Source organism: Lithobates pipiens, unplaced genomic scaffold (genome assembly GCF_037356315.1).
Source record: "Lithobates pipiens isolate NorthernLeopardFrog02 unplaced genomic scaffold, aLitPip1_a1.2 Scaffold_8, whole genome shotgun sequence".
NCBI lineage: Eukaryota > Metazoa > Chordata > Amphibia > Anura > Ranidae > Lithobates > Lithobates pipiens.
In genome coordinates this window covers 222179817-222193345 of record NW_027507903.1, presented here as the reverse complement: position 1 = coordinate 222193345, position 13529 = coordinate 222179817, and the positions used below count along the sequence as shown (strand labels likewise).

At 38.6% G+C, this 13529-nt stretch overlaps 1 protein-coding gene across 2 annotated transcripts in view; it reads left to right on the top strand.

Annotated features, from left to right (window-relative positions):
* Window positions 1–13529, top strand: part of PRICKLE1 (prickle planar cell polarity protein 1) — an 86604-nt gene that overhangs the window by 63922 nt on the left and 9153 nt on the right. Inside the window, exons 1-2 of one of the 2 annotated variants that reach the window (XM_077472556.1) lie at window positions 6828–6941; window positions 12578–12749. In XM_077472556.1, the coding sequence (XP_077328682.1) occupies window positions 12624–12749 (126 nt within the window). In that variant the 5' untranslated portion in view covers window positions 6828–6941; window positions 12578–12623. Of the gene's footprint in view, window positions 1–6827; window positions 6942–12577; window positions 12750–13529 lie in introns of those variants that run through there. The other variant, XM_077472555.1, reaches the window with a different exon arrangement.

The window sequence follows — 13529 nt, the reverse complement described above, 5'->3', positions numbered from 1 at the left end:
ATAAGAGCCAGGTGTGAAAAAGCATTGTTACATGACCTCTTTTTACTTGTTTGGACAGAAGGACTTCTGTATATTTACAACACAAACTATATAATGGCACAAACAAAATAAAAAAAACCTCTGTTTGCACCCCTTCCCCTGTAACATTTAACCAATTGCGCTCCAAGGGCAACTTGTAGCAATTTATTTTGCCCCATGTCAGGTGTTGTGTTTGGCTGTTACCTACATATTTTACTAGATTACTCTTCAGTTGGCTTTTTCTGGTCAAGTGCTTAAAGTTGGAACAGATAGAAAATAGCATGGTTGGTAGGTGGTATTGAACTCAAAAACCAAACATTTAGCAATCCTTAAATCTGGTGGCTGCATTGGTTTCCTTTTCTTTTCTTTTAAGGTGTGCGTTTTTCTTGTTTTTTCACCTGATCATTAAGCCAGTAACACATTTCCTGGCTTGGGGTTGGTTTACTAAAACTAGAGTGCAAAAATCGGATGCAACCCCCCCCCCTCAGTATCTTCAACACACTGGAGGTGCAGCAGATGCCTTTGGTGAGCCGCATTGTCAGTTTTGGGAAGAGGGTAGTGTTGAGCCTGGTTGAATATTTGCAGGTTCAACAGAAACCGGTCGACATTCGGCCCATGTGTACATCAGCCTGTCTGAAAGAAATAGGCCGAACGGGCATGTTTGAAAACCAGCTGATCAGTGACCGGTCTCCGCTGGCAGCCAGTAGCTGCCCCTTGCCCTGGTCCCCTTGTCAGAACACAATAGCTCAGCTCTGGGTTGAACAGAAAAAATAAATTGTGTACCAGGCTTCAGGTGCACTGGCAGATTTTGATAGACTTGGTTGAGAGGTTGTCCTACACACTGACATTATATAAGAATTTCTTGTATATTATGGGAGTGAACTTCTCCCCACTAGGGATGAGCTCAGGCGTGTTCACATGGAACACGTGCAGAGCCCGCCAGGAAGTCTGTGCAGCGCTGCGCTAATCACAGGCAATGAGAAATTGCCCGATCTCTGCAGCTGCACATCGGGGCAATGTCCTACTCCCCATTGTAAACCTACCCCTATGGTCAGTGATTTCATCACTCCTATTTACTTCCTAGGAGTGAGCCCTGTGTAACTAACATATAACTATAATGTGTGTTAACCATGAAAAATACACATCTGGACAAAAGCATCATACAATGCAAATAACTGTCTTTTGTTTCAAATCGTCTTCTTGTGTATTGAGAAAAACAATGTACCATTTTACTGTCCAACAATTAAACCATTATAGGTTGTGCTTGTATTCCATAGGCTGTACAAATACACTCTACCTATTTTCTCCCATGTCCTCTGTAACATCTGCCGATTTTATTATACATACATCTGGAGATGTAGTATTTTTACTTTAAATACTATGGCATATATTTTATTAGCAGTATCAGAAATCATCTGGTCATTGGTAAACAGTAGAACTTGTAATTTTAGAACAGATTAGTATTCTAGTAGGTGTATAAGATTTCCGGTGTATGATACATAGACTTCCTTGAATAAAGTTATTATAGGAAATGCCTGAATAATCCCTGTTCCTATAAAACTCTCCATACATATGCATGTCGCACTCTGCTAACGGCTTCAGTGGTGCTAAGTGTTTTGTGATGTGTTTTTTGCCTGGATTATTCAAGCCGCATTTGATTTGACAAAGTCGAGCAGTGTAAATTATTGGATGCTAGAAACCACCAGCAGAGTCCTCCTGCGTTGTTGACTTATGTCCAGAGCAGGCATTGCGGGAAGTCTGCTGAAGAAATGGCACTCAATCATTCCCCTTCATGGCTGGCCAGGAAAGTAAACATTAACTATATCACTAATCATAGACGCTTCTCGACCATAATGCATCCATTCATTGCAAATGAGCAAAATGTTATCATATTTGCAGGTGTTAAACACTTACATTGTGCATATTGCTATCATATACAATATTATAAAGTTCACATAATGCATATTCTTTTCAGAAATGATTTCAATCCTTTACTGACTGCTCTCTGCATTAATGGAGTGTATACCGCATATACCCCACCCCAGTATGGAAGCAACCATTTCAGATTTCATTTGGAATCCAACTGAATTTTAATTTTAAAATGATGGAAGCTAAAACTGACCCATTCTCACCACTGATATGACACTCTGGTCAATCGAATCAATTCAAGCCATAATGGGGCTGATAACAAGCACTATTCACCACTGGAATAATTTGTTTTCATTTACCACTGGAATAATTTGTTCCAGTTATTCCATAATTCACCACTGGAATAATTTGTTTTCCTTTTACAGTGCTTTTTCAAATTGTTGTGAATTCTCCATAGGAGTGGAAGGTGTTTGATAGACTGAAGTGCACATTAGCAGTTCTCCATAAAGTCGCACAAGAAACACAAGCCTCAGGGCTACAAAACACAAGCCTATGTTTCCTCTTTCTTCAGGAAACTTCTACCATTTAATGGCCATCCTCGGTTCAACAATGTAAACAGCTTGTTCTGAAAAAATGTTTGTAAATATACTGTATAAGGATAATAGAGGTTGTTTAGCCATCTCTGGGAGCTGCTATTGCTGACTTGTTTATAAAGTTGCAAACTCTGGGATGTTATTCCTCGTACACACAATGAGAATATCGGACGAATAAAAGTCCCATTTCTTTTTTTGCATGCTAGTCTTGTATGGAAAACCAATGGGTTACTAAAGTTCCGAAAATGATCGTACAACAGAATACAACTTCGGAAGTAATGTAATGTAGTATTGTGTTTTTAGTCTTTTTATATTTATATTATTTTTTTTTCTGAATACTGTACTGATTAAACAAAAAACATTTGTTCTGGTATCTTACAACATTTTCTTGTGTGTCCCTAAATTAATAATTTCACAAACTGTCGTGATCGACTCTCAAAAGCTGTTCTGAACGATCAGATCATGGTACAATCGCTGTGAAAGCAGTATTTTTTGTCAGATTTTCTGATCATGTGTACTGGGCATTATTCCTGCCCTGGCTTCAGTGTCTGTCATTTGACCTGGAGCAACCATGCATCTGGTAACGTCTTTGAGTGGTAGTAAACCCCAGTAGTGGTGGCCAGCATTTGCTTTCAGGATTTCTGCACTTTATATTTGCACATTGATACACTAAAGGCAGCCATACATGGATCGATTTTCAGCCAATTCAGCAGGGACTGGCTGAATTTCGATCTATGTATGGGCAGGCTGGTTGCACACGAGTCAGTCTATTGATCAACTTTTGTGCAACCAGCCTATTGAGGTTTTTCCGTTGGTTGAACAAAAAAATGTATTACTCAGTGTTCCCCCTCCAATGATGTGAGGTCAGAGTTCACCAGTGCCATGCCCTTCTCTTGCAAGTCCTCTGACTCTGGCTTCCTCCATCGGACTGGCACCGATGCAGTAACTCCCATGCATGTACCCAGGAGTTACATCATGGTGACACTTGGTTCCATGCCTGGGACTGCATGCTGTACTGCGCATGCACCACAATCATTGTGCAGATTTTTTTTTATTTTTTTATTTTTTTTTTATTTTTTTTTTAATTGCTAGCAGGTAAGTAAAAGCTTTTTGGCATTAGAGAATAAATAAGATCTCTTCTACTGAAAGACCCCACCTGCTGGCAAATTTTAGTGTTTAGAGTTTGTCTACTTAAACTTAGATTCTCTGTCCTATATGGATTTTCCCAAGTCAGTTACTCTAGGTCGGTGATGGCGAACCTTGGCACCCCAGATGTTTTGGAACTACATTTCCCATGATGCTCCACTACACTGCAGAGTGCATGAACATCGTGGGAAATGTAGTTCCAAAACATCTGAGGTGCCAAGGTTCACCATCACTGCTCTAGGTCATGAATTTAGCATGGAAATAGAACCCCACAACCTGCACCATTTAAAGCAACACTAAACAAGTGTTTTGGTTTACAGTTTACTCCATAAATTACCCTCAATCTCACTCCCATTATTTTTTCATTTGGCACTTCTGTAGCAGTATTTTTATATAAATGTTTATATTGTACTATACAGGGAAACATGTTGTAGTTGGGTGATACAAAAGGTGGTCCTTAGTACCTCCTCACCGCAACCTTAATGGTTATACTGTTCACTTGGACTCTCAAGCCCCTACACTGTAAAGCTATATCTTGTACTGAGGGCAAAAAAAATCCTGAAACGGCAGTATGCTAGCTGATCCCAGTTTTTGGAAAATTCTGACTTTATATGTGCAATTCTATATATGAGCAGTTCTAGATGCAATGATGGCTATATCTATATCTGTAGAGATCTGTATTTAAAATTAATCTGCTAGGATCTGCCATGTTTCTCTCCTTTTGAATGTAGCAGACCTGCTGTGAAGAGTTCTGTTTGGAAAAGGGAATGACTGCTAATCAATTACATTGATCCCCTAGTATGTTGCACAGCTTGCAAGCGCTTGCTGTCACTTGAACCTATGCTTTGCCCATGCAGAACAAACACACTTTAGTCCTGATCCCTACATCATCTTATAGGTGCTATCAGGCTGAACTAGGGAAATGAATCAATTCTCCCATCCATGATATACAGCCTGGATGGATTAATTTCACCTTCCCGGTTTGTATTCAGTTGCAGCACCAATGGCTGTCAAAATACTTGAACAGCGGCTGTATCTGGCTGTATTCCCTTTTTTCAGCATAGAATTTCCCACTCGGCCTCTGATTTTTCAAATGAAGTTTGTCAAGCCGGGTGGTACAGACAGGGTCAGACATGGCTCAAATTTCTGCAGATTTCCAAAATATTGAGCTGTGTATGCAAATCCAGACATTGAACGTTTCCATTTTAGTCCCTTTTTGGTTCTGGTGAATATACAATTGAAAGTTTTTTGTTTGTTTTTTTCCACATACTAAACATCCAAGAAAAAAATAAAAATAAAAAACCTGTTTATCCTCCAGGAATTTTACTAAACAGAACTTTGTGCACTGTCTTTACTGAATCTTACTAGATACAACAGTCCAGCTCTCTGTGGGCTACACAATGCAAATGCCATATGTTATCGAGAAGAGAAGAAAGGGGCGTTTTCTGTAGTCCTAACACTTCCTGTACAAGGGTGACAGCACTGCTACTCTGTAGCTACAAGATGGTGAGTGTTGGCACCCTACGACTAGTATGTTACTGGCATACCCCCCCAGTTTTCCAGCATACCCATTTGACAAAAGCTGGTCATGAGTCTGGCTTCTGTAGAACGGACAGCTGTAAGCACGGGCTGAAAGTCAGCAGGTTCCTGCCAAACTTTACCGAATTTGGCCCAGGTGTACAAGGCTTTAAGTTCAGTCAGCACTGCAGTGCAGCCCACCAGCAGGAACCGACCAAATTTTAATGAGTCAATGGGCGGGCTGGTTGTACTGAAGTCAACCTATCGAGTTCAGTACAACCAGCCTGTGGGGTATTTATTGCCTGATCACTGCCAGCAGCTATAGCAAGCATCAGTGATCATTTTGTTCTGTTGGTGGGGAAGGCTCCTGCTGGCAGAACACAATAGTGCTGTGAAAGGGAGTCCGTATTGATGGTGAAACTGAGCAATTTTCTTTACCTCAACCCGTGGTTGAAGGGGGGAAAAAAAATTGCATAAGGCTCAGTTCACACTGATGCGGTGCAATTTGTGTTTTGACAGGTGTGAATTTAATGTGATTTCTGAGGGGACTTGCATAGCTGGAGAATAAATTTGCACCGCACCTGTACTAAACTCGCACAGGACCCCTTTTTTTTTTTTTTTTTTTTTAACCGGATCAAAATGGCACTGCATTGATGTGAATGGCCTTAGTAGAAAACAATGTATTTTTAGATGACATGCAAATCTATGCCTTTTTGGATTGCATCAGATTCCCATCAGTGTGCACCGGGCCTAATGAATGGCCTGCCTTAGTATTAACTTGTGTGTGTGTGTGTGTGTGTGTGTATATATATATATATATATATATATATATATATATATATATATATATATATATATATATATATATATATATATATATATATATATATATATATATATATAGTGTGTGTGTAATATATATATATATATATATATATATATATATATATATATATTATGTCATGTCATTTGTTTTTTCCTTTTTTAAGGTAGATATAAATATTGATTGCCACTACTGATACACCATATTTCCATACGCTTCATTACCCAGACTATAGTAAGACATGATAGTGGTCGCTGTGTTTGTAGGAATTAAAAGGGATTAGTTCAGTAAAACAATCTGTAGTCTAGGGTTGTGACACACAAAGGAGAGTTACTGTAGAACAAAGAGTAAAAAGTGATTAGATTTCATTCCTCTGAACAGATTAAGTGATTTTTGTTTTTGTAAGTCTGGGATTTCCATTGTTTTTGTGGCATTGTCTTTACAGATGGTGTTCTGGTCAAAAATGAAAACTTGTTAAGGAGCTTTAATCCAAAGTTCCTAATTAGCTGGGCATACTGTGCAGGACGGGCTCTGTTTCCACATTGTACAGCAGGAATGTTTTGCACACATGCATTGCTGTTTATGTAGCGAGCCTCCCGGTGTGCTTGAAGAGCTCTCAATGGCCAGTTTTCCTTTTCCTGCTTTTGATGCACAGGGGAGTGGGCAAAGTTCACATGTATGAACTTTAGGTAGAGGAAGTTGGGAATGCTGGTGGTCATCTGACCTAACTCTTGGAATTCTGTGTAACCAAAGGGATGAATGGGGGGGGGGGGGGGGGCTGAGCCAATGACGGTGTGAATAAGTAGAGGGTTGGCTCTTGTAACTACAGGTAGGATATGGTCTGCTGTAATCACTCAGAGGATGGAAACCAGCTCAGGAGACTCACAACTAGCAATGTCTGTAGCTGCTCACTGAATCTTTATCACAGGACTTTGTTGATTGAACTACTGAAAACCTATATCTTCTGAAAGAAGGTGAGGAAAATTCCTTTATCTACCAATATATCTTCAAGATTGAATCTGGGCAAATATCCACTTTTCATTACATCTGCATTGTATTTATAGTTTTAGCATCCAAAGGCAAAAATACATTTTAGCATTTTTTTAATACAAAAATGGGCAGAAGCTGATTTATTGGTGTCATAACTGCAGACTTGCGAGGTGTATTTAAAACTTGCTGCTAGAATATGGTTCCAGCCAGAATTCACATTACCTGCAGCTTAATGTAGAAGCTTAATCCCCGGGCTTTCTTTAAGTGAGGTTAATTGGATGTTGATGCCTGAGTTATGGACCTGTAAGCTAAGAGGGGTCAGCTCTGCCTGTGAGCTGCTCAGTGTGCCTCTGTTCCTGCTGACATACAAGTTGGCCCCAAATTTGATCCCTTTTATGGAACAGACATTGCATTTGTGCGCTGCATGTGGACGTTTGTTGTCAGCTGGCCTGTCTGATCTGCAGGTGGTCTGAGTGCGCTTTAAATTTCATCTTTGAATGGCTGTGACTTTCTGTCTCAGGGAAATTCTTTCTTACATGGCTTTTGCTATTGCTGATAACTTTGAACAAAAGATGTTCCGAATAATCCTAAATGTCTTATAGCGGTTCTGGTGTGCTGTTCCTTGCAAGATAAACCTAAGGAGCATGTTCAGCGTATGTGTCACATAGACTGGATGTGTAACTGGAAAGGGATTCCTCTGGTCTTTGTACAGGATTGTCCCTTTTCCTCTTTTTTTTTCCTGGGAAGTTAGTTTCAATGGCTCTGCTAATATAAAAGACAAAAGAGTGTTGTTCAGTCCAGCAGGTGACAGTGTGAGATGTAAATATCCGTGTACATTGGAATAGCCCGTCTACTGTTTCCAAGAGGTCAGAGCAGGACAAATCCCAGAAACTGCATAATTATGGCTACTAAAACTTTATTGTTGTGAACTAATCTTGCTGTTTGTGCTGGTTTCAAATCAATCTCTAGAACTCCACCTATTCTCTGCTGTCAAGACTTTTATATAACCTTTGCCAGCCTTTTCAAGGGAAAATGTAGAGAAATGACTCCAACATGGCATTATTTTCTCATATACTGTCCAATATCTGATCAAACTTGTTAAATGCATTATAACAAACTGAAGCATCACACCTCGACATATATTTTACTTTTGTTTTAGCCTTTATTTTTAAGACCTTTTGAGTTGTGGTTTGGTAGGTTCCTCCCAGGCAGTTGATACATTGCCTTATAAAGCTCTTAAAATATACATATATTAGAACGGGGTCTCCAAACTGTGGCCATGCAGCGCTTTGCTTGCCTTCATCTCACTGATATGAGACATTATTCTGCACTATTCTGACACCAAGAATGGGGCATAATTCCTGCCACTGACAACAATGGGGCACTATTTCTTCCAAAGATATCAACAATGGGGGGCATTTTTCCTCCCCCCTAATACAAAATGTTCTGTTCCCGCTGCCCAGTTTTGCCCGCCTAAAGTCTAAAGGACAGTAAACTGGCCCTTTTTGTTTACAAAGTTTGGAGACCCCTGTATTGGAACATCCCAACCGCAACACTACCTATACAGAATTTGCACGTTCTCCCTGTGCCTGTGTGGGTTTCCTCCCAGGTACGCCAAAGACAGCTAGGTTAATTGGCTCCTGTATAAATTGGCCCTAGTATGTGTATGTATGAATGTACATTAGGGACCCTTAGATTGTAATCTTGAGGGCAGGCACTGATGTGAATGCACAATATATATGTAAAGTGCTGCGTAAATTTATGGCGCTATACAAGTACCTGTAACAAATAAAGAATACAAATGGAACAGAGAGGACTAATGATTTCTGCACTATAGGCCCAAATGGTACAGTGACTTGTAGCTTTATTCTCACCTGTGCTTTGATACCTGCTCCATAATAGATGTATGGGGCACATGTAATACCCCAATGACAGTAAATTCCACACTTTACAACCAATTTGACTGCAAAAAAGTTGATGTCCCTTTGTACTTAGTCAGGACAGGAGCACAACATGGTTAAATTAACCTAAGACTTGCAACATGATTGTAATATAGATTATTTTGATCCCCAAATAACTAACAATACCTGCTGGCTTCTGAAAAACACCACCTTTACTTGAGACATTTGGCCTCAACTTTTTGAGGCACATGTTATCCAGGGGAAAAACACTGAATTTAGTAGGTCATTTGGAAATAAACCTAGTTCACACGTAACGGTTTGCAGACAGAGGCCTTCCCTTTAACATATTTCTATTTAAAATGCAAATGAATGAAAAGTGTACACTCTTTATGAACTTCACCCATTATTTTTTTTTCATTTTTTCATTATTTTTTTATTTTATTTTTTTTATCAAAAGCTCTTGACTTTGGTCTGACTCCTTTGTTCACCAAGCTTTCAGGCTTTCCCAGTCAAACCTAAGCAAGTATCCTCAGCTTTTCCATCTGAGGTGTTATCTGGATTTGTGTTCCAGTGTACTTTTAGCTCTGACTACTAATTTGTTGAGTAGAAAAAACGAACTCTACACACTGCCCAGCCAATACACAGAACACATGTCAACTGTTTTTCTCATTTAAGTTTTTAATATTGACGCCTTCTGAAGGCATTCAGGAAATGTAAGCACACATTTTACAAAGCTGCATCTTATTCATACATGGCAGTCCCTGATACTTTTGCCTTAAAATAGACTTGTTATCAGGATTAGTTTTTACAGCTGCTGAGCTGGTTTGTACATGCTGGCTGCCACTGACGGGGACAGCACATTACTACTTCCTTTGAAGAACACGTACAACTGTAAAAGCATTTACTTGTGTGATTGCTTCCGCACTCAATCTTTCTGGACAGATTGGTTGAGGTATTTTTTTTTTTTCCTCTTTTCAAATTGGAGGCCACCATAATTTTGTGCAGCATCTCATTATTGGGATGGAACCCAATAATGAGATGCTGCTTTTTAGCATTCCCAACTGTCGAAGAGCTTCCCTTTTTGAAGTCCACAGGACCCATACTAATCTTGGCAGGTGTGAGTAACCTGGAGACATCGGGGCACTGAATTTTAAATGGCAGCTTGTTGCCATTGCCCGGCACTAATCTTTACCTAGTTCTCAGTGGTGGTATTTTTTAAGGATCTTTTCAATGGTCTATCCTGACATTTTTAAAGGATGGAGGGTGATGGTGCTGTATAATGGTTCCCAAATTACCAGGTTTTTATCCATCCATGCAGGTTATAAAATATTGGCCATTTTCTGTGAATTTTGAAATCTTGTTTCTTTGGCATATTTGATTCTAATTTGTAACACCTCTTTAAACACCAATAATTCTAAAACCTAGATGGCAGAAAACGTTCTATATTTAGCAACTGACAGTTTCTAGTGGCATCTAATAGAAGGCAACACCTTCTCTAAATATAAAAATCTTCTAGCATGCTAATAAACCCTAGACATAGAATTTGGTATATGTACCGTGTCCCCTCTAATTCTCAACAGTACAGAATTGGGCACTTCTTCCATTATTAAAAGTGGGGTCGGTTTAGTTTCAAAATGACCATAAGCACAGTTGGATGAACCCAATTCTGGTGCCTACTCTCTAGGTGTCCATCCCTGGCTCATTTAAAAAAGTTGACTGCTAACTTCGGTTGCCATAAGATATTGACATTATATTTTTATGGCCCTAAATATGTATGACACATTTGAGAGGTGTTTTATTTAATCTGCCTCTTTGTAGCACTTCTTCCATTTGCAGTATAACAGAATTAGCTTCTTTTGCAGTTAACAACCTATGCATTAAATTCAATTAGCTTGGCTTGTATATTTTACATACCATGGCTGAAATCATAACATTCAATCAAAAATATGTAGTTGAACGACCAAAGTAGCAAATGTTTTTCCAAAGCACTGCTTTCCACTCATGTGGATATGAATTTGAATCAGTTTATTGCATCATGAATGTGCGGTGTAGTCTTTAAAATGTCTGTTCAAAACCTGAAGCCTTGACCTGCAAGTGAGCAGCTGTGAAGACAACTTGGCCATTATACGTGTATCACAGTGTCTGTACTGTATGCAGATGCTAATATTTCAGTCTGGTTAAACCATCATGTTTCACGTGGATAAGACCTTCTTTGTAGCTACTTCTAAGCCAAATAACGTTCCACAGTTGAGCTTTACTGCCTTTGCCAGGGTGATGTCTCCAATGTATGATCCCTCAGCAATTTGGAATAAAAAGAAATATTTTCATGTATGAATTTTAAGTTCTTGAAATGTATTGGCCTGTTCAGCACAAAGATCTGATGCAAAATCCTGGAACTTTATATTTTTTTGGTTTTTGTAAGTAGTGAAACTTTAATTAGTGTAATCAAGTTCAAGTTCTATTTTGGTGTAAATTTACAGTTCAGTCCTATTATACACTAATTTTGCTCAGGTAGTTGTGTTTGCATCATTCTATTACACTGCGATTGTTGCTTTCCTGCCAGCTAGAGTCATGCGATGGGTGTGGCTGTCACAGTAGTGTGAACAACCTGGCAGATGTAACAGTCTCTTGCTAGGTGCCCATGCAATGTGTGTGTATTCAGCAGTTTATTTTATGAATTTTAAAAAATGGCATGGTGCTTCCCTTATTTTTGCTCGCGTTCATGGCACATATCCCTTCTGTTTTAGGGCAGGCTGCGGATGGGCGTCTTGACTTCTTCTTCTTTTTTTTTTTGACTTTTACAGTGGGGCCATCTAAAAGTTCCTCTTTCACCCAACATCTGCTGTTTAATGCAAACTGTAATAGGGAGGGTGCTAAGTTTTTATCTCCTAAATGTGTGATCAAAAAAAAAAAGTTAAACACAATATAGTCACAGGCCACAACTTTTTTTTTTTTTTTTTTAATGCGTGTATTTTCAGAACGATGTATTGAGCACAACCGAAGGCATCAAAACCAGTTATGAGTGAATACTTGTGAACAGTTGGTTGGTGTGAATGGCTGACCTGCACCTGTTGAATAGAAGTTTGCTTAACTGTTAGTACTTGAAGGGGCAGAACAGTATTCCAGTATTGCCAAGGGTCAAAAGGTCAGGCTCCCCATAGGATGAAACTGTAGCTTCCTTTGTTGGTGTTCTGCTTCTGCCCCCTTTATCACAATTTTGTGGTATGTCAAACATTTCATTCTATGTTTTTTGTAGACTACCTGTGAATTCACTTGCTTCTCTGCTCTGCCAAATACACATAGTATTATTTTATAAACTCTACATTTTATGTAATATTACAAGTGTTCAATAAATGGGTTTTATTTTTATACTTCCTGTACTAGGGCTCATATTTATCATTTTTTTTGTTTGTTTCTTGCCAAATGACCTTTTTTTTTTTTTTTCTTTTTTTTCTTTGATCTGTTAAGTTTCTCACACATGAAGCTATGTGAAAATTGTTTATTGATGTTCTAAATGAACTTTCTAGACTACAAGGATTTTTTTTCTTTGCGCTGACATCTAAGGAACCAGCTTTTGCCTTCTACAATGGCACCCATTCATTTCAAAGTTTATGAAGTAGTTGTAGAATGTAGTTGAATGGGCACAAATATATTTGTTTTCTGTTATACTTCTATTTTTTTTTCTATATCTTAATAATAATTTTTTTTTTTTTTTAAAGGATACTTTAATGTGCTGGAACAACCAGAAATAGAAGTGTTTTACCCATGGCAATGGAGCAGAAAATCTGTAAGCTAACTTATGGGTGCCAGCGAAGCTCCACATCAGATGACGACTCTGGATGTGCTATGGAGGAGTATACTTGGGTTCCACCAGGACTGCGTCCTGAACAGGTAAGAGGAAGTTTGTAGTTGATATGAATGGATGTAATGCACCTTGCCTTTGTGTGTGTGTGTGTGTGTGTGTGTATGTATGTATATAAAGTGTGTGTATGTGTGTGTGTGTATGTGTGTATATATATATATATATATGTATGTGTGTGTATGTATATATATATATATATATATATATATATATATATATATATATATATATATATATATATATATATATATATATATATATATATACACATACACATACACATACACATACATACACACACATACACACACATACACACACATACACACACATACACACACATACACACACATACATACACACACACACACACACTGCACTGTCATCTTTATTGTTCACTTTAGTTGAGCTACAAAACCAGCTGTTTAATAGTTGTAATATATGCTTATAAAAGTATTTGTATACCGAGAATAAACTATTCCAGATCACAAGTAATTAAAAATAGGCTTTTTTAATCTTTTTGTGTATCTTGACTGCCTTAAGAATGTTTTGCACTGCTAGTAGTGCTGACAAAGATCAGCTTGTAAAATGAAAGGCCTCATCTACTGCTACATAATTTGTTTAAAGGCATATTACATATCCAGGACATAGTTGTAGTGTGGCATTTGGCTAGAATGATTGGTTAAACAGTAGAAATGGCATCTGGCTGAAACATGTTCAGATGTGACCCCTCCCATGGAGTTGACTTCAGGTTCTCTGGAAAGAGCTCAGATGGAAGCAATGAAACTGGCTTGGGATGAACCTACCAG